This window comes from Lepidochelys kempii, chromosome 1 (genome assembly GCF_965140265.1).
Source record: "Lepidochelys kempii isolate rLepKem1 chromosome 1, rLepKem1.hap2, whole genome shotgun sequence".
In the NCBI taxonomy this organism is placed as follows: domain Eukaryota; kingdom Metazoa; phylum Chordata; order Testudines; family Cheloniidae; genus Lepidochelys; species Lepidochelys kempii.
The window spans coordinates 23090818-23109946 of record NC_133256.1 but is presented as its reverse complement, the minus strand read 5'-3'; the positions used below and the strand labels follow the sequence as shown (position 1 = coordinate 23109946).

At 43.5% G+C, this 19129-nt stretch overlaps 1 protein-coding gene across 4 annotated transcripts in view; it reads left to right on the top strand.

The window, feature by feature from the left end:
- GRM5 (glutamate metabotropic receptor 5) overlaps positions 1-19129 on the top strand; it is a 322075-nt gene that overhangs the window by 258812 nt on the left and 44134 nt on the right. For all 4 annotated transcript variants that reach the window (XM_073336744.1, XM_073336740.1, XM_073336753.1 and 1 more), the window contains exons 5-7: positions 5000-5246; positions 9248-9416; positions 14944-15070. In XM_073336744.1, coding sequence (XP_073192845.1) covers positions 5000-5246; positions 9248-9416; positions 14944-15070 — 543 coding nt within the window. The remainder of the gene's footprint in view (positions 1-4999; positions 5247-9247; positions 9417-14943; positions 15071-19129) is intronic.

Genomic DNA, 19129 nt, shown 5'->3' with positions numbered 1-19129 from the left:
GGTTTAAAAAAAAAGTTCATACTCAGTCATAGACTGAGGAAATTTGGTTTTCAGAGAAGCTGAGTGCCCACCACTTCACCCAATGTTCACAGGAGCTGTGGGAGTGCAGCACCTCTGAAAATCAGGACCAGAGATGAGAGAAGGGAAAGATCTTTTAGGTCACCTTTTATCTTTTGAAAGTATGAAATGGTTTTCAATGACAAAACAGTTTTATAGACATATTTTCCCCTGGTGAACTTTCGCACCACTCCTACGTTTTAGACATGATTAAGGACTGGATTGTCATCCTCTCATCCTCCTCCAGTAAGGGCCAAGCACATTGGTGCACTGCCCAACAACAGGGAAGGAACCAAACTGTGCTTCTCAGAGTCACAATCTGGCCCCTGCTTCCCCAAGGTGAATGAAATCTGAGCTAGTTCTGTTACTGGCACAGATTACTTCCCACTCTGTGCCATCTTGGGTGCTCTGACTGGTGCATTGGTGGGGTGGAGCCTTCAAAGGAGAGCGTGGCGAGTGCCACTTGGCAGCAGCTACTTCCCTTCTGCACAGGCCCTGGGGATGTATGTAGCCCCCTTTTGTTCCCCAGTGCAGGCACACAGCAATCCTTCATAAAGATGGTCAGGAATTTTTTAATGACATGATTTCCATGAGACAAAGCTGATTCATGGAGAACAAGACATTTCACAGAAACATATTGGTTGTGATTACGCTTCTGTCAGGGAGGTTTCTCAGGTCCAGAATGGACCCCTAAGGATTAATGTGTAGTTGTAACCAGAATAGTGACTGTTTGGAAAAGATATTGTAGAGCTCATTGTTTATTCTCCCTTATGACTGCCCACATCACAGTTATTCCCATTACATATGAAATTGCTCGTGACAATTGACCCCCGACAGCAATTCTGGGCCACTGGGCAGAAGAGTCAATGGACCCCCATGTGCGGACGCGGTCCACCTGACATTTTTGGCATTTGCTGCACCTGTGCTGGCTGGTGCCCAGCGAGCTGCTGGCTGTGCTGTTGGGCACACTCTTACAGCATGGCCAGGGCTTTCACATGCCCGCCCGGTAGGGTTGCCAACTGTCTAATCGTGCAAACCCAAAGATCCTTGCCCTGCCCCCTGCCCCACCCCTTCCCCTGAGGCCATGCCCCATCCCACCCCTTCTCTGAGGCCACGCCCCTGCTCACTCCATCCCCCCCTCCCTCCGTCACTTGCTCTCCACCCTCACTCACTTTTACCAGGCTGAAGCAGGGGATTGGGGTGCGGGGTGCAGGCTCAGGGAGGGAGTTTGGGTGTGGGAAGGGGTGAGCGGTGCAGCAATTCATGAATGATAAAGATGGCTGGAATGTGGCTGACAGTTTTGCCGATGATACGTGAGGCTGAGTAGCATCCAGTCTACTCTCTATTGGCTGGATGAGCGCTGCCAACATGTTGTTAAGACTCGGAGGTTATAAAAGAAACCCTGTAGGGTGCCTCTCAATGTGACTACGACTAAAGTAGGCCAAAGGACCAAGCTAAAAAAAAAGGAAAAAAGTTAAGCAGCCTGACATTCAACATAGCTAATGTTTGCAAGCGTGCATAAAATGCTGATTAACGGCAAATCAGATAACGCAATGGGACACAACGGGGAATGATAAGATCTTGGAAGATAAATTAATGGATGCTGAAGGTTATTAATGTCATCTAGCCGTAAATATACTCTGGATAGGAAGACCAATGAAATTGAACAGGATATGCAAGAAGTAATTTAAAAACAATAAAGGAGAGACATGTATGAAAGATGAAACACCAGGAAGAGGGAAGCAGCAGAAAGATAAGGAATTAAGGTAAGAGATTAGTACTGTATACTAGAAGTAAAGCGATAATGACAAATAAAGTCTTCAATTAATGCATTTTCCAGGGACATTAAAATCAAGAGGTCACTAAAACACAGGAACATAGGAATTGCTCTCCAATTGGTCTCACTAATAGTTAAACATTCTTTTAATGCAGCGTGAGGTTTTATCTCCCCTCCAAGACTTTTTTGTTGTTGCATTAATTGTTATATTCTCAGGGAATATTCTTGTCAGGCACATACATGCCCAAACCCTCTCTGAGGAGAGACAGTGTCAGAGCCAGGTTTTGCAATGGGGGTGGGGTAGGGGGGCGAAGAGTCATTGGTGATGCCACTTTCCATTATACCTTTTGGCTTGTTAATTTCACACCTGTTGTCATGCCTGTGTATTTCACACATGAGATCGATCATGCCTGCTGCACCCACCACAAACCTAATCTCAACCCAGTGTGGAATGGTTGACGGGGGCAGGGCTGGAAAGCAAGCCTCCTGCACATTCACCAGGCAGCAGTGGCTCCTGTCTTATGGGACTGGGCCGGACTCTCCACGCTGACCTGGTGCAAGGATAGCAGTGCCTTTCAAGTTTGGCCTGGCTGCCCCTAGGTCATGAAGGAGGGGCAGCTGGGCCAAATTTGAGTGAGTGGCATTGCAACATGGCTCAGTGAATCACAGCACAGGAGCTGGGCCCAGCCCTACGGGACAGGAGTCACCACTGCTAGGCGAGTGAAGAACAGGCTAGTTCTCCAGCACCATGTGAAAAGTCATGTCAGATACCTCCTTTTGTAATTGGACAATATACCTATGGGCCGCTGGACCGGGATGGGTGTGGGGGGTCAACAATGGAACTAATTGTGTGCTTAAAATTTAGCACGTTTGTTCTTTTTTCCCTGGATTGGGATTTTAGATTGTAAAATGTTCAGAGCAGCACCTAGCACAGTAGGGTCCCCAATGCACCTGGGGCCTCTAGACACTGCTTTAGTATAAATAAAATAATAATAATAATAACTGATTGGGATTGTGCCAGAAAATCTGATGTACTGGAAAACATGAAGATATCTGGAAATGGATGAAAAGCCACGTTCACTATATGGGAACTTACCAGGAGGTGCGGGTTTGTGTTTGTTTTGGCTGCAGTCCTCTGGTGAGGAGCCCTCCCAATCCTTGTAAACTCCTGTCTGGCCTGCTGCCTGGCACAGGTTTTAATTCCAAAGGAGGCAGCAAAACAGATCCAGGAGCCATTACCTAGTATATTTAAAAGCTTGTTAAAAGGTGGAAGTATTGATTGAGCTGGGCAGGTTTCTTAAACAGATCCTAACTCTCTTTAAATGTGTTAGGTACTGAAGTCTTTCATGAGTCACAGGTTTGGGTTTGATGCTCATTCCTGAAATTTAGTCAGTTCATTGTTTTGACCTTTCACCACGTGGATACAGAATCCCCTGAATAGAATGTGTCTGAGCAGAATGACCAAGTTGGCCAACTTTCAAATTTGATGTATTTATTTAACCAGAGTCAGGTTTCCTTACAAAAGTTTTCTTCATAAAGTTGAACATTCTTTCTAACAGAAAAGGATTACATTAATTTTCTGAATGAGTAACTTGTCTCTTTTGAAGGGACAGATGAGTTAACTTGTCCTCAGAACCCAGCCCACTACAGATGTGGAATGCCTCCCTCTCCCGTTAAACCGTAATCTGCCTCCATTTACACTTCTGCTCCTCACTGCTTCTCTATTGGCGTCTTCATCAGGGAGAGGGGTGGTGACTGTCCCTAAGATAAGGCAAAGAGAATGCATCAGGTTGGTGTGTGGAAGAGGAAACCCTGCAGAGATGGGCCTGAAGAAAAGGAAACCCCACATTAGGGAGGTTATGAAGAGCGGAAGGCTGTTATGGTAGCCAGGAATCCCATGGAAGCCCTGGCCACACCCTCTCATCATCAGCCATGTGGACTGCAAGAAGGAGAGACAGGCACTGTTATTTCAGCTGCACACCACTGGAGATCCACGTAGGGTGAAGTGATGCTTTTGCAGGCAGCTAAGCTAGCTTCAGGGTTGCTCTGCACTTGCAGTGCAAGGGATAATCTAGGCTATCTACATGTGAGGCCTAAAACTAGTGGTTTGTGTCCTTTAACACTGTTACCAGACAAAAATTCTACGGGGTCAACTGACAGTTAGATGCTCCTTTCCAATTCCACATATCCCATTAACTTCCAGACCCACTACCAAACATAGGAAGATTCAGTTTTGAGTAACTCACAGAAGCCATAAACCTGAAAGGTTTTGAGTGTTCACAACTCCCAGAGATTTCAGCAGGAGCTGTAGCTACTACACGACCAGGTAGCAGTATGATATTAATAAGAACGCTTTGCTGACAGAATGTCAGTTTGCCAATTCCACTCAAGATTTCATTTCCATGGTAGCATCTTGGCTTGTAGTGGATTTCTCGATTCCTTACATAAAAACATAAGAACGGCTATACTGGGTCAGACCAAAGGTCCATCTAGCTCAGTATCCTGTCTTCTGACAGTGGCCAATGCCAGGTGATTCAGAGGGAATGAACAGAACAGGTAATCATCAAGTGATCAATCCCCTGTCGCCCATTCTCTGCTTCTGGCAAACAGAGGCTAGGGACACCATCCCTGCCCATTCTGGCTAATAGCCATTGATAGACCTATCCTCCATGAACTTATCTAGTTATTTTTGAACGCTTGGTTTCTCCATAAATCCGGAAACACAGAAGATGATACATACGGTTCCTATTACATAGGCACCCTCTGTGGCACACCAACCACAAAGGGCTGAATCAACTAGCTTTGAGGTCAGTGGAAAGAATCTCGTAGATGGTGGTCACTTCCTGGGAGCCTCCAAGTATTACAGTATGTTATAATAGATACATACACACACAAAATATAGGGTGAAAGAGGGGTAACTGAAAATGAGGCTGCACAGATTCTATTGCTTCATTGAGATGGAGACCAACAAGATCATGAGATGTTTAAAAGAGGACCTGTTCTTTCCACTCTTTATATATATATATATATATATATATATATATACTGCTTAGTGTCTCTTAAGAGGGTTTTTAAATATTAATAATAGATACACAGCAAAACGTTTGAAGATTCATCATGTTTTTGTCTATGGCAATGACTAAACTTTGTGTTGTTTCCTAACAGGTCAGTTGACTCTCAAAACGCAACATGTTCAAGATTCTAAAATGGGATTCGTAATCAATGCCATATATTCTATGGCGTACGGTCTTCACAACATGCAGATGTCACTATGCCCAGGCTATGCGGGTCTCTGTGATGCCATGAAGCCTATAGATGGTCAAAAACTCCTGGATTCTCTCATGAAGACTAACTTCACTGGGGTTTCTGGGGAGGTGATCTTGTTTGATGAGAATGGAGACTCACCAGGAAGGTACTGTGGATATTTATCAGAAAGTGCAGTGCCAGATATGCTGCTTTGTTATTTACTCTTGATTTTAATCATAACCGTAGAGGGCATCCCCAACAAGATGCTCACTCACCAAGGGAAGGGCTCCAGGTTGACTGTGCTCTTTACTCAGTGAGAGAATGTGGTTGTCAAGAAGTCCTGCCTCACTGAGTGTACGCTGAGTAAAGCATGGCTCTCCATGTGCAAACTAATGCATCATATAGAGGAGGAAAGGTTCTAAAGACCTCATTACTTAAAAACATAGACCTGGTTTCTGTGATCTTTCAGCCTAGTGATAGACACATTATTAAATCTAGCTCTATTTATAAAGATTGGGCAACATTTTCTTTTCAGGTATGAAGAAGAAGCCTTTTTAGCAAGGTCTACCTCTATTTCCTAGCTTCTGCTTTGTCTTCTAGCTGGACTGGTCCCTAGTTCTTTCAGGACTCCAGCAACTGTAGTTAGCAATAGTAGGAGAAAGAATCAGAACTCATCCCCACCTCTTCCCTGTCTTAAATATCTGCATTAGTAGTGACAGGGGGATGGGAGTGCAGAGGGTAGGATGGGGAAGGATGCAGTGAGAGGCATGGGGGTGCAGTGAGGGGGACGGGTGCGTGGGGGGGTTGGAACAGGGAGGGATGCAGTGACAGGGGGATCTAAATTGGTGTTACGGTTGTTACTGTTGTGCCTCAGTGCCCTCGTGTTCATATAAATAACACAAATACACTTCATGCCCCAGAGAGCTCAAGATTTTGACAATACACAACAAATGCTCGATCCTGCAAGATGCTGGGCATTCTAGGCTGGAACTAGCAAAGCCCTTAAGCATATGCTTAACTTAAAGCACACAGGTAGGCTCATGGAGGATTTAAATCCATTTGTTTAGGAGAACACTTGGAGAAAACAAAGTAACATGTAAGGAATTGTCTTTCATAAGAAGAAAATTATTAGCTAGTCAATATTATGGAAACTCTAAAGAAGGAATTGAAAAGCCAAGTAAAGAGGGCATTAGTGTTCACACTGGACTTCAGCAACAGGGTAACTGCAATTACCACCTTCACCATGCCAATTCGTATGTTCTGAAACTGAGTTTGCAATAAGTATTTTGCCCTGTGCATTGGACAATGCTGGAAACTTACATTAGTGTCTGGTCCCTGGCTCCCGAAAGCACCTTACAGTCCCCACAGCATTATCTCAAGCTAGTTTCAATGTAGCAGTAGCTACTGAACAACCAAGGTAGGTAAAGGACTTCATAGCACTGGGAATTTCTGCCAGTCCTATTCTGAGAACAGGACTTCTGCGAGATATAGAATGAAAAGGGCAATAGTTCCATTTTTCCATTCCCTTCCATTTTTTCCAATGTGATGTTTGCACAGAGTTCTTTTGTAACTACTTCAGGTTTCATTGTCTTTGGCTCCAGAAGACTGTGAAATATTGGCATTAAAGTTTGTCCTTCTGAATGGTGATCCTCATAAAACAGTATTATAAGGAGTGTTACAATATTCTAAGGAAGCTAAGTATGGATCCCATAGGTACTTCTGGGACAGCTATTTTTTTAAATCCCCCAAAGGTTGTCTTTTGCCACTTATCCCAGTGCCAGGCTGTACCATCATCAGGCAACATTCTGAGTGGAGCATTTAATTGTGGGGGAGTGGCTTTGATTAGCTGTGATTACGAGCCCATGAATCTCTCTGAAAGACCTATTTGTTTTGGGGTCTTTCCATTTCTACAGGTGATCCCCCTTTCTAGTTGAGCTCCTTCATCATTGTGTATGTGTCTTACATAGTCATACAATGACACATTGTGTATGTGTCATTCAAACCAACCTAGCATTTCTTCTTGCTTAATTTAAGGTTTGTTTTGTTGCCACACTGCACATGATTAGACAATCTTTTGTTGAAGTGGTGATCATTTTTTGCCCAAAAGAGCAAGGAAAATAAATATGACCCAGACCCACTAAAACAGTGGTTCTCAAAGCCGGTCCACCGCTTGTTCAGGGAAAGCCCCTGGTATGCCGGACCGGTTTGTTTACCTGTCACGTACGCGGGTTAGGCCGATCGCGGCTCCCTTGGCCTGCGCCACTTCCCGCAGCCCCCATTGGCCTGGAGCAGCGAACCGCGGCCAGTGGGAACCATGATCGGCTGAACCTGCAGACGCGGCATGTAAACAAACTGGTACGGCGCACCAGGGGGTTTCCCTGAACAAGCAGTGGACCGGCTTTGAGAACCACTGCACTAAAATACAACTCTTCTTCCTGGCTGTGTGGTGGATTAATTGTTTCTTCTGGGCTATAGTGTTAAACCAGCTTCTGATATCACTCAATAACACTTAATCTTACCATCAGCTTTTACTTTCTTTCTCAGTGGCACAGGACTTGATATAGTGCTTGTAGCTCTGCCACTGACCGACTGTGTGACCTTGGTCAAGTCTCTTCATCTCCCAGCCTCAGTTTCTCCATCTGTAAAACAGACATAATGATATCTTCCTTTAAAATACTTTGAGATCTGTGGATGAAAACTGCTGCATAAATGTTTTGTTTATGATGTAATTGTTATGCTTTTGGGGGCACACTGGGAGCTATATCAGTGTGATGTACTATATCCCCACTGAGTCCCTGTGTGTTAAGCACTTCATCAAAACATTTTTATCTTGCTTAATAGACCTTTAAACTAATGCAGGTGACTCACCAACCTCTGCACACAAGGAACTCCCATGTTACATTTTGAGTAATATCTGTCCTTTTGTAAACATGACAGAGTGGCTTGGCTTTGTGGCCTCATTTTTTGCCCACTGTCTGCAACAATTTTAATTATCAATTTAAGCACTTAATAGTCACTAATTTTTTTTTATAAATGCTTGCAGTGACTATGTGGCACCTAAATTCACTATCTATTTTGAAATTAATTGAGCATTTGCTTTCATAGTCATGCACTGATGTCTTGTGCAATCTTCTTCTGTACAATTAAGATACTCAGTAAGGGAGAGGTTGTTAGCATAACCTTAAAAAACCGCACTACTCTCCAAGTATGTTGTTGCCACTAAGTGAACCCTAAAATTACTAGGCTAGCAGGAGGGATGATTCAGTTATTAGGGTGCTATTCAGGGACTTAAAAGTCTTGGGTTCAAGTCTCAGCTATCCCAAAGGCTCCCTGTGTGACCTTGGGAAAGCCGCTTTGTGCCTCAGTTCATCTTTAAAAGGGGCTAACAGTACTTCCCTACTTCACCTGGGTGTTGCGAGGACACATACACTGAAGACTGTCAATCACTCAGACAGTACAGTAATGGGAACCATAGAAGAACCCCAGATAGAGCTCACAGAGATTAGAGAACAACATTTTTCCTTTTTTATTGTTTCATTTAGTGCGGTGATTCTCAAAGTCAGTCCGCTGCTTGTTCAGGGAAAGCCCGTGGCGCACCGGACCTGTTTGTTTACCTGCTGCGTCCGCAGGTTCAGCCGGTCGTGGCTCCCACTGGCTGCGGTTCGCTGCTCCAGGCCAATGGGGTCTGTGGGAAGGGCGGCCAGCATGTCCCTTGGCCCGCGCCGCTTCCCGCAGCACACATTGGCCTGGAGTGGCGAACCGCGGCCAGTGGGAGCCGCGATCGGCCGAACCTGTGGATGCGGCAGGTAAACAAACCAGTCCGATGAGCCAGGGGCTTTCCCTGAACAAGCGGCAGACCGGCTTTGAGAACCACTGAGTTAGTGCATTTGGCAGTACTTTGTGTCTAGTCAGTTTCTCCCATACTCTATAGGGATCTTTCACACAGCAACAGGAGAGAGAAAAACTTTGTTTTAAAAATGATAGGACAATATGCTTATATAACTACAACAATAGGCAGGGGAGACTCAGTGGTCCATGTAGCACTAGAAAATACTTTTAACTCTTTTTTAATTAATTAGATTTTGATTTGATAGTGCTCCTTTAAATCGAAAAGATTTAGTGACTGTATCCTAAACTCAACTGTTTGTTCATTTTGTGTTTCGCAAGGTATGAGATTATGAATTTTAAGCAAATGGGGAAGGATTACTTTGACTATATTAATGTTGGAAGTTGGGACAATGGTGAACTGAAGATGGATGACGATGAAATATGGTCAAAGAAAAATACTGTCATCAGATCGGTCTGCAGTGAACCGTGTGAAAAAGGCCAGATAAAGGTAAATAGGGTGCTTTTTTATTGTATTGATGTATTATTTGCATAGTTGTGAAATGATACCCAGAATGTTTGTCAAAATTTTCAACTATAAGAACCTAAAATTAAGACCTTAAACCAGTTTTGGCACCTTAATAAAAAGTGCAAAAAGCTGTTTATGTGATTACTGCTTCTTGCTACTCTTTTCATAATTGTCTCATTCTTTTCTTGTGCTCCCCTATTGTCTGTCTGTATCCATCTGTTGCCTCCTGTTTTATACTTAGATTGTAAATTCTTTGGGAAGGAACCATCCTTTTGTTCTGTGTTTTTGTACAGTGCCTAGCACAATGGGGTCTCAATCCCTGATTGGGGCCTAAAGGACCAGCCCAAAGCAAATAAACTCATAATAATTATCATCATTTAGGTGCTAAAATCTGGATTTAGGAATATAACTTTTAGTTACGCAATTTTGAAATTTCTAGCCTTAGCTCTTAAGAGCCCTTAATTTCTTCTATTAACAATAATACAGTAAACACAGGAAAAATCTTTCATTTATTATTAATAATATGTTTAAAGGAGAATCTCATGAAAAGGTAAGTAACTTGCTGGATTTGCTAAAATCACAAGTTTGTTTTGCTTTAATTCCTTTTTTCATTAGCGGTCTGCAGTCTGCAAGTTGTGTTAGTCTATAATTAAGGGGGCAAAGGGACGCCCCCTGAATGAGAAGATGCAATGGCACAATTTGACATCTGTTTGAAAAGAGCACAGGAATGTGGACATGATTCTGCTCTCAGTGAAAGTGATGCGAATCAGGAGTAACTCACCGAAGCAAAAAGAGATAGCAATGTGTGATCCGAATCAGGCCATAGTCTGCAATAACAATAAGTGTTCATGGGGGTTAAACTTAGTGATCTAGCTTCAAAACAAGCAATATGTGTGGCAAACAGCGTCACTGTACTAGAGATAGGCCCAGGACACAAGTTTTGGAGCTAGGTCTAAACCTTCTGAAATTTCAGGCATGTTTGGATCCAGGATTTGGTTAGTGCCAGACTCTACTCTTCACTGTGGATCCTAATTCAGGAAAGCACTTAAGAACGTGTTTAAAGTTAAATGTTCTGCATCAGGACCCATATCTGTAATCCTCTTTCTTCTTACATTTGATTGTTGAGTATAAATCCCAAATTTTCTTTCATGGACAAAAGCCCATGTACTAAAACAGGGGATGAGGCCTGGCTCCATTGAACGAAGTCAACAGAAGTTTTACCATTGACTTCAGTGGAGTCAGGATTTCACCCAGGGAATCTAGATGCACACAAAGCAACAGTGTCCCATTATACAGCAGCATCCAGCATGTCCCTTCCTGTGTGGCCTTATGCAAACCAAATACAGTACAACCCAGAACACATGAAATATTCTGGAGACATCAAAACTCTTCGAATAATCACAAGAACGACCAGCAGGAGAGTGGCCTGGGGGAAGTAACTGCAGTTGAAAAAAGGAGATTTATTTAAATAGGGCTGGATAAATTGCGGGAGGGGTTACAGTGCAATCAACTGCAACTGACAGCAGTTGGATGTTAAAAACCAACTTTCCACACAAACTTCCTCGTGGCTGGACTTTACAAAAACTAGACAAGCCATTTACAACACACACTTTACTTCTCTACAAAAGAAAAAGGACACTAAACTATCTAAACTACTACATGCCACAAGAGGCCACAGCAATGGTTCCCTTAACCCACCCAGCAATATTGTCAATCTATCCAACTATACTCTTAGCCCAGCAGAAGAATCTGTCCTATCTCGGGGCCTCTCCTTCTGCCCCTCCACCCCCACGAACATGATACAGTTCTGTGGTGACCTAGAATCCTATTTTTGACGTCTCCGACTTAAGGAGTATTTCCAACACACCTCTGAACAACATCCTAATCCACAGAGACCTTCCTACCAACACTACAAAAAGAAGGATTCTGGGTGGACTCCTCCTGAAGATCGAAACAACAGACTGGACTTCTACATAGAGTGCTTCCGCCGATGTGCACAGGCTGAAATTGTGGAAAAGCAGCATCACTTGCCCCATAACCTCAGCCATGCAGAACACAATGCCATCCACAGCCTCAGAAACAACTCTGACATCATAATGAAAAAGGCTGACAAAGGAGGTGCTATCTTCATCATGAATAGGTCGGAATATGAACAAGAGGCTGCTAGGCAGCTTTCCAACACCACTTTCTACAAGCCATTACCCTCTGATCCCACTGAGGGTTACCAAAAGAAACTACAGCATTTGCTCAAGAAACTCCCTGAAAAAGCACAAGAACAAATCCGCACAGACACACCCCTGGAACTCCGACCTGGGGCATTCTATCTGCTACCCAAGATCCATAAACCTGGAAATCCTGGACGCCCCATCATCTCAGGCATTGGCACCCTGACAGCAGGATTGTCTGGCTATGTAGACTCCCTCCTCAGGTCTTACGCAACCAGCACTCCCAGCTATCTTCGAGACACCACTGACTTCCTGAGGAAACTACAATCCATTGGTGATCTTCCAGAAAACACCATCCTGGCCACTATGGATGTAGAAGCCCTCTACACCAACATTCCACACAAAGATGGACTACAAGCCGTCAGGAGCACTATCCCTGATAATGTCACAGCAAACCTGGTGGCTGAACTTTGTGACTTTGTCCTCACTCTTAACTATTTCACATTTGGGGACAATGTATGCCTTCAAATCAGCGGCACTGCTCTGGGTACCCGCATGGCCCCACAGTATGCCAACATTTTTATGGCTGACTTAGAACAATGCTTCCTCAGCTCTCATCCCCTAATGCCCCTACTCTACTTGCGCTACATGGATGACATCTTCATCATCTGGACCCATGGAAAAGAAGCCCTTGAGGAATTCCACCATGATTTCAACAATTTCCATCCCACCATCAACCTCAACCTGGACCAGTCCACACAAGAGATCCACTTCCTGGACACTACGGTGCTAATAAGCGATGGTCACATAAACACCACCCTATACCGGAAACCTACTGACCGCTATTCCTACCTACATGCCTCCAGCTTTCACCCAGACCACACCACACGATCCATCATCTACAGCCAAGCTCTGCGATACAACCGCATTTGCTCCAACCCCTCAGACAGAGACAAACACCTACAAGATCTCTATCAAGCATTCTTACAACTACAATACCCACCTGCTGAAGTGAAGAAACAAGTTGACAGAGCCAGAAGAGTACCCAGAAGTCACCTACTACAGGACAGGCCCAAAAAAGATAATAACAGAACGCCACTAGCTGTCACCTTCAGCCCCCAACTAAAACCTCTCCAATGCATCATCAAGGATCTACAACCTATCCTGAAGGACGACCCATCACTCTCACAAATCTTGGGAGACAGGCCAGTCCTTGCTTACAGACAGCCCCCCAACCTGAAGCAAATACTCACCAGCAACCACACACCATACAACAGAACCACTAACCCAGGAACCTATCCTTGCAACAAAGCCCGTTGCCAACTGTGTCCACATATCTATTCAGGGGACACCATCATAGGGCCTAATCACATCAGCCACACTATCAGAGGCTCGTTCACCTGCACATCTACCAATGTGATATATGCCATCATGTGCCAGCAATGCTCCTCTGCCATGTACATTGGTCAAACTGGACATTCTCTACATAAAAGAATAAATGGACACAAATCAGACATCAAGAATTATAACATTCATAAACCAGTCGGAGAACACTTCAGTCTCTCTGGTCACTCGATTTCAGACCTAAAGGTCGCAATATTAGAACAAAAAGACTTCAAAAACAACGAGAGACTGCTGAATTGGAATTAATTTGCAAACTGGATACAATTAACTTAGGCTTGAATAGAGACTGGAAGTGGATGTGTCATTTCACAAAGTAAAACTATTTCCCCATGTTTATTTCCCCCACCCCCCACTGCTCCTCGGACGTTCCTGTTAACTGCTGGAAATGGCCCACCTAGATTATCACTACAAAAAGTTTTCTCTCCCCTTCCCCGCTCTTCTGCTGGTAATAGCTCATCTTAAGTGATCACTCTCCTTACAGTGTGTATGATAACACCCATTTTTTTCATGTTCTATGTGTATATAAAACTCCTGACTGTATTTTCCACTGAATGCATCCAATGAAGTGAGCTGTAGCTCACGAAAGCTTATGCTCAAATAAATTGGTTAGTCTCTAAGGTGCCACAAGTCCTCCTTTTCTTTTTGCCAATACAGACTAACACGGCTGCTACTCTAAAAAGAAATGGACAGTGAAGCAGCTGAAAAGTCCATTTAACAAACACATCCAACAGGGGGTTTGATCCTGAGGTTTGTGAAGAGTTTCTTACTCACTCCTGTGGGAGTTGTGGGTATTCCCAACCCTTCACAATCAAAGGAAATTTTTTGGAAATATTCCCATCTGTTTTCTCATTTACTTAGTTCTTCAGGTGATTTTGCCCTTTAAGAATCTAATGTAAACAATCACCTCTCTTTGCAAGCTCGCTCAAAGCCATTGAAGGAGATTTATTTCCCAGGTTTCTGCGCTATACAACAGCCTTTCAGGACTTTGGTTGACTGTGCTCCTTTGCATTTGATTAAAATCCCAATCCGTGACGTTTGCTTGTGAAACCACGTTCTGAACTGATCCCTACAAAGGCGAGACAAGTCAGCCGAATGTTGTAGTTGGTAGCATTTGTTTAAAAATTGATAGAATGTGATAAACACCGACACAGAGAATACTTCATCGCAAAGAGGAAAGGCCTTCTCGTCGCCCTTGGCAGATCACCAGGGGTCACAGATGTGTTCAGTGCCCAAGAGAAGATACATGGGGATTTGGGGAAACTCACATTTGAATTGCCACGGTGCAGTAGGATGTAACATGTTGAATGGAAAGAGGTGAAAATCAGTGCTGAATGTTAAAATGGACACACATTACATTCTCCTTATTAAATGTTAATTTAAAACGTAGCTGATCTGAATTGGTTTGGAAAAGGGACATAAAACCTGAATTTTCTCAGACTATCACAAACTGATGAAAACTGAGCCCTATCCCAGCCCAATCCTTAGGGAAGCAAAGCTGGTTTCCCACTTTTTCATGCTACATTTGGATTAGAACTGGATGAAATGCTGTATCTACAGTGAACAATATTATTCCCCCTTTTCTGTGTGTAAATGATCACTGAAGAGATTTAGATCTTTACAACTTTGTTTGCTTGACAAACGATTTATCTGACCCTATTTCAGCCTATAAGATGGTTGCAAACTATCCTCAGTGATTGTTTCTCCCGATGCCCATGAGTCACAGTTCATGCTGTGTAAATGATCATCCAGTTCTAATCAGAAGGATTTATAATGGTAAGAATAATATTAGCAAAAGGGGCTTCCTCAAAAGAACGGGCTCATCTCTATTAGAAACAGTGAGTAAAAAAGGGACTTTGAAAATCAAATAAGGAACCTCAGCAGCATTAAAGAAGATCGATTAAAAAAACAAATCTAATTGCACTGTTAAATATTCATCTCAGGTGATCCGTAAAGGAGAAGTCAGCTGCTGCTGGACCTGTACACCTTGTAAAGAGAACGAGTTTGTCTCTGATGAATACACATGCAAGGCGTGCCAGCTGGGCTCCTGGCCCACCTATGACCTTACAGGTAACTGACTTATTGTTGTGTTTAAAACCCAGCAAAAGTCGATGGAAATGTTCATACACTTTATACATGAGTTGGGGTCATATATGCACTACAAAACTAAATATTAGGGGTGTTTAGATTTTGTTTTCCATCCAAATTCTAGCCAGTTGAGAGACCCTCTGGACAACTTCCTGTGCAGATTACTCCTCCCAAAAACACAACTAATCTAAGAAGCATCAAAATTTGTAATAGCCTTGGGAACACCAGGCAGTCTAAGCTAAAACACTGGAATGTTGTCCTCCCAGCTCTGAATAATGTGCCTCTGTGTTTCCGTGCAAGGAAGTCTGCAGAATATCTGTTAGCAGATTTTGAGACCATCGGTGTGTGGCCTCAACACTGGTACTGCCCGGGTTTTCTCTTAGCTGCCTAATGATAGCACTAGTATTCAACTATTTTTATTACCTTAACACCTACAAATGTCAGCCATGGATTGGGTTCTCATTAGCTGGGCTGTGTACAAACAGGAAGCAAAAGGCAGTCCCTACCCCAAAGAGTGTGGAATCTTGGTTCATGACAAGATGGACAAAACAAATGGATGGGGTGTGGAGAAGGGAGAATGAGATGATAATGGAGAGAGAGAGAGAGTGTGTGTGCGTACGCACTGAAGAGCCAGCCAGAATTTGGCATTTAGGATATAGAGGTGATATTGATGTTGTTAGACTAAATATTTCTCTTGCTGTGTAGGAAAGCTATAGTATTCTAATGTGTGCACCACTGAGGTATCTATTTACCATATACACAATTTTAAAGAAAGTAGCTTTTTTTTACCATTTTCATGCTTACTGCTTCATATCAATACACGCACTGCTGCATTATTATAGATCATTCTTCTGCTTGATTAATTCCATTTAATGTCCTCACTGTTGCTGAAACTGACAGATGTACGTATAAAAGCACCTGTGGGTTTCTGTGACAAACAGTGTGATCTGACCCCTGTTCTTTAGCGCTGTATTAAAAACCAGCTTCTGAAAAATGCTTTTCTGGGGGATCTGTAGGGTGGATGGAGCAATAATGTTTTATAATCATATCTAAGGTCGCCAGCATTTCTAGCTTGTAAAGAAAATGCATTTCAGTCTAGCCTTGTTTTTAACATAACCTTTTGGGTGGGGGAGGAGAGAGAGAGAGAGAATATTTTGTATTCTGGCAGAAAATTTCCTTCAGTTTTACAAAGCACACACTAGTCTCCTTGAAATGCCCTTATGTTTGCTATTGCAGCAACCTTTGCCTCCTCACTGCAAGATAAAGCTGTGTCACAGGTAATAATGACAGCTTCACAAAGCTTCATTCATAAAAAGCTGATTGGAAAAAGTCTTTCTTCCACTATCTCCTTCAGATGAGAGGCTTGATGCTGTGCCTTCCTGGAAATATATCAACTCCACACCTGAAAAGGATGGCATCTCACTGTTTGCCACACCTGTAGCATCTCATTATTTGCCAGGTATTGGAGCACTGATAAAATCTCCCCTGGCTCATTCGACAAAATGTGGCTCCATCTTTCCTCTGCTCAATGGCCAGGATTGGTTTTATGCCACAGACTTGATTAAATGTAATGGGGAGGAGCTGGGAGGTTGCCAGTGGGGAGAAATTGAGCTTGGTGTATCTCTTTACTCATATGTTTGTAGGACATCAGAACACAAATGTGTTTTAAGAAGGAAGGCAGAACAAATGGTGGAAAACTATTGTCAGAAATAGAAAATGAGGATTAAGACTTGAAGGAAAAGTTTAAAGCCCAGATGTATTGGCGGGAGGGGGAAGAATTTCTGTTGATAAGAGCAGTCACTGGAAAGTATCTCTGACACCATCTAAGAGTAAACACCAGAGGCCAGGAAAACAGTTATATGTGGCCAAAATTTTAACTAGGGGATCCCTCAAAACTTTTCAGCCATATATGCAACATTCCCTGGGTAAAATACTTCTCATCCCCTTAGACAATTCTTGCTTTCCCTTCCCAAAACCCATCAGTTCCATATTCTTCCCACTCCCAAATCCATCTATCTTTCCATCTCCTCCCCGCCTGATGTCTCACGAACGCCTGCACCCCTTCCTCCCCAGTACCTCCTCTTGGGGGCTCCTTTGCATGGCAGCTGTGGTGGTGGTGGTTTTTCCTGTGGTAATAATAGTGGCTAGCAGGATGCCCTGAAGTCTCTGATAGTAGGGTGGTTGTTTGGGTGATAATGGGACTATGCTGGTAGTGGTCTGGGTTGGATGATGGGCAGCCCTGGCTTCTTAATTGGCAGGTGTCCTCTGATTGCTGGAGGTCTCCGCAGTTGGTGTGTAGGGTTAGGGAAACAGGTGCCCTTTGGCTGGTGTGTGGGGAAAGAAAGCTCTGGGCTCCATTCCATTGGGGCCAGGCAGGAAGGCACTGGTAGGGGAGAAAGAAGTCTGGGTGCTGTGACTACAGGGCTTCCACTCTACATCAGAAGCTTTGCCCCACCTTCTCTTGCCCAGCCCTAGTGCAGCTGGAGGAGGTTGAGAAGACTGTGTGGAGCATCTCCTGTGCTCATTTAGAGGCACTAGTGGGTGACTCAAGAAGGGAGCTTGAGATATCTTAAAAGAGACTGACTTTCAGAAAGCTTTGGGTACTCACCCTCTGAAAGTCAGGCCCTTTTAAAATGTCTCAAACTGGGCATCTAACAATGGAAGCACCCAAAATCACTAGTCACGTTTGGAAAATGTAGGCCTTCCTGAAGAAAAGGAAGAGCTAAGTAAGCAGTTCCACAGGAAAGACAGAGATGGATACTTTTCAAATTTGCAGTAGGACTCTTCATTAAATGTTATATGAATAGCATCCATGGTTATTCAGGGTGGCTCTCTTCCCCCATATAAAGGTTTATGAGACTATTACAGCCTTTAAGCTAACACAGCTGAGTCTTTCAGCTCAAGCAATAATAGCTCATGGGTTTAGATCCAGAGGTCCCTCATTTAATGACCCACCCAAGGGTATTGTCTGCATTAACTCTACAGTGGCGGAAGGAGAGAATCCAAACATTTTCAGACAGAAACAAGGGGATTCTCTTAACAGGCCGGATCCAAACCCCAGTAAAATGAATGGGAGTCCTTCCAGGAACTGCAGTGGAATTTGAATCAGAAACAATATCCCACTGATTCCCCAGATGATCACATTGTTTTTGAGGGCACAGCCTTCTGTGTCCAAAAAGGAAGAGTGGAAAAGAAATAAAGTTTCATATTCGTGTTGTTTGAAATTCCAGTGCTGCCTTGGTGTATCTTGGAGATAGCCTGTTCCAGCTGACTCCTCTTTTTTTGTTTCCTTTTCCTTAATGGCTGATTTCAAACCTTTTTTGGGGGGTGGGGGTGGGGGAATAAGTCACACTTTGTGTGACTTGTGACACTGTACAAGAATGATAGCAACAAAGTTTTAGCAGCAGCTACTTTGGGGGCAGAAACAGGGGGTAGATACTATTAATATCAGCAACATTTGGTTCTTCTTCCTAATGTATTCTGCATGTGCTGGCTATTTGATTGTCTTAGCTGGTTTCAGATGAGATTAGGAGGGAAGATATTTCACAGTTCATTGAAATGTTTTCATTTTCTTTTTTCTTTCTTTGTTTGGACGGCTGTTTGTAGACAAAGACTGAATATCAGAAATAGAATTCTTTTTTCATCACAGTTACAAGAAATGTTTTCATTTGATGTGGCAAAATAAAGCAAGGACATTATTACAACTGTGGCCCAGTCTTGTGGTCTGATGGTCATATTGGACAGATGTAGCCAGATTACGGCCCTGTTCTGAGCCCCTAGCTGTCAGGGACTAGGTTTGCATATGGAGACTGCATTCTAACCCTGGAGAGGCAGAGACTGGGAAATTCTGCTTCACCCTTAGGCAGCCCATTTGATTACCATTTGCAGTAGCAGTGAAAGGCTGCAAAGGGTGTTGCATTCATTCCTCTTTGTCTGGGGGCAGGTGAGTAGGAGCCCAGGATACTTCATGAAAACTGGGCTTGGAGTTAATAGTGTGGATAAAAAACAGGAAGAGCCCAACCCCAGAAAACCAGTTAACAG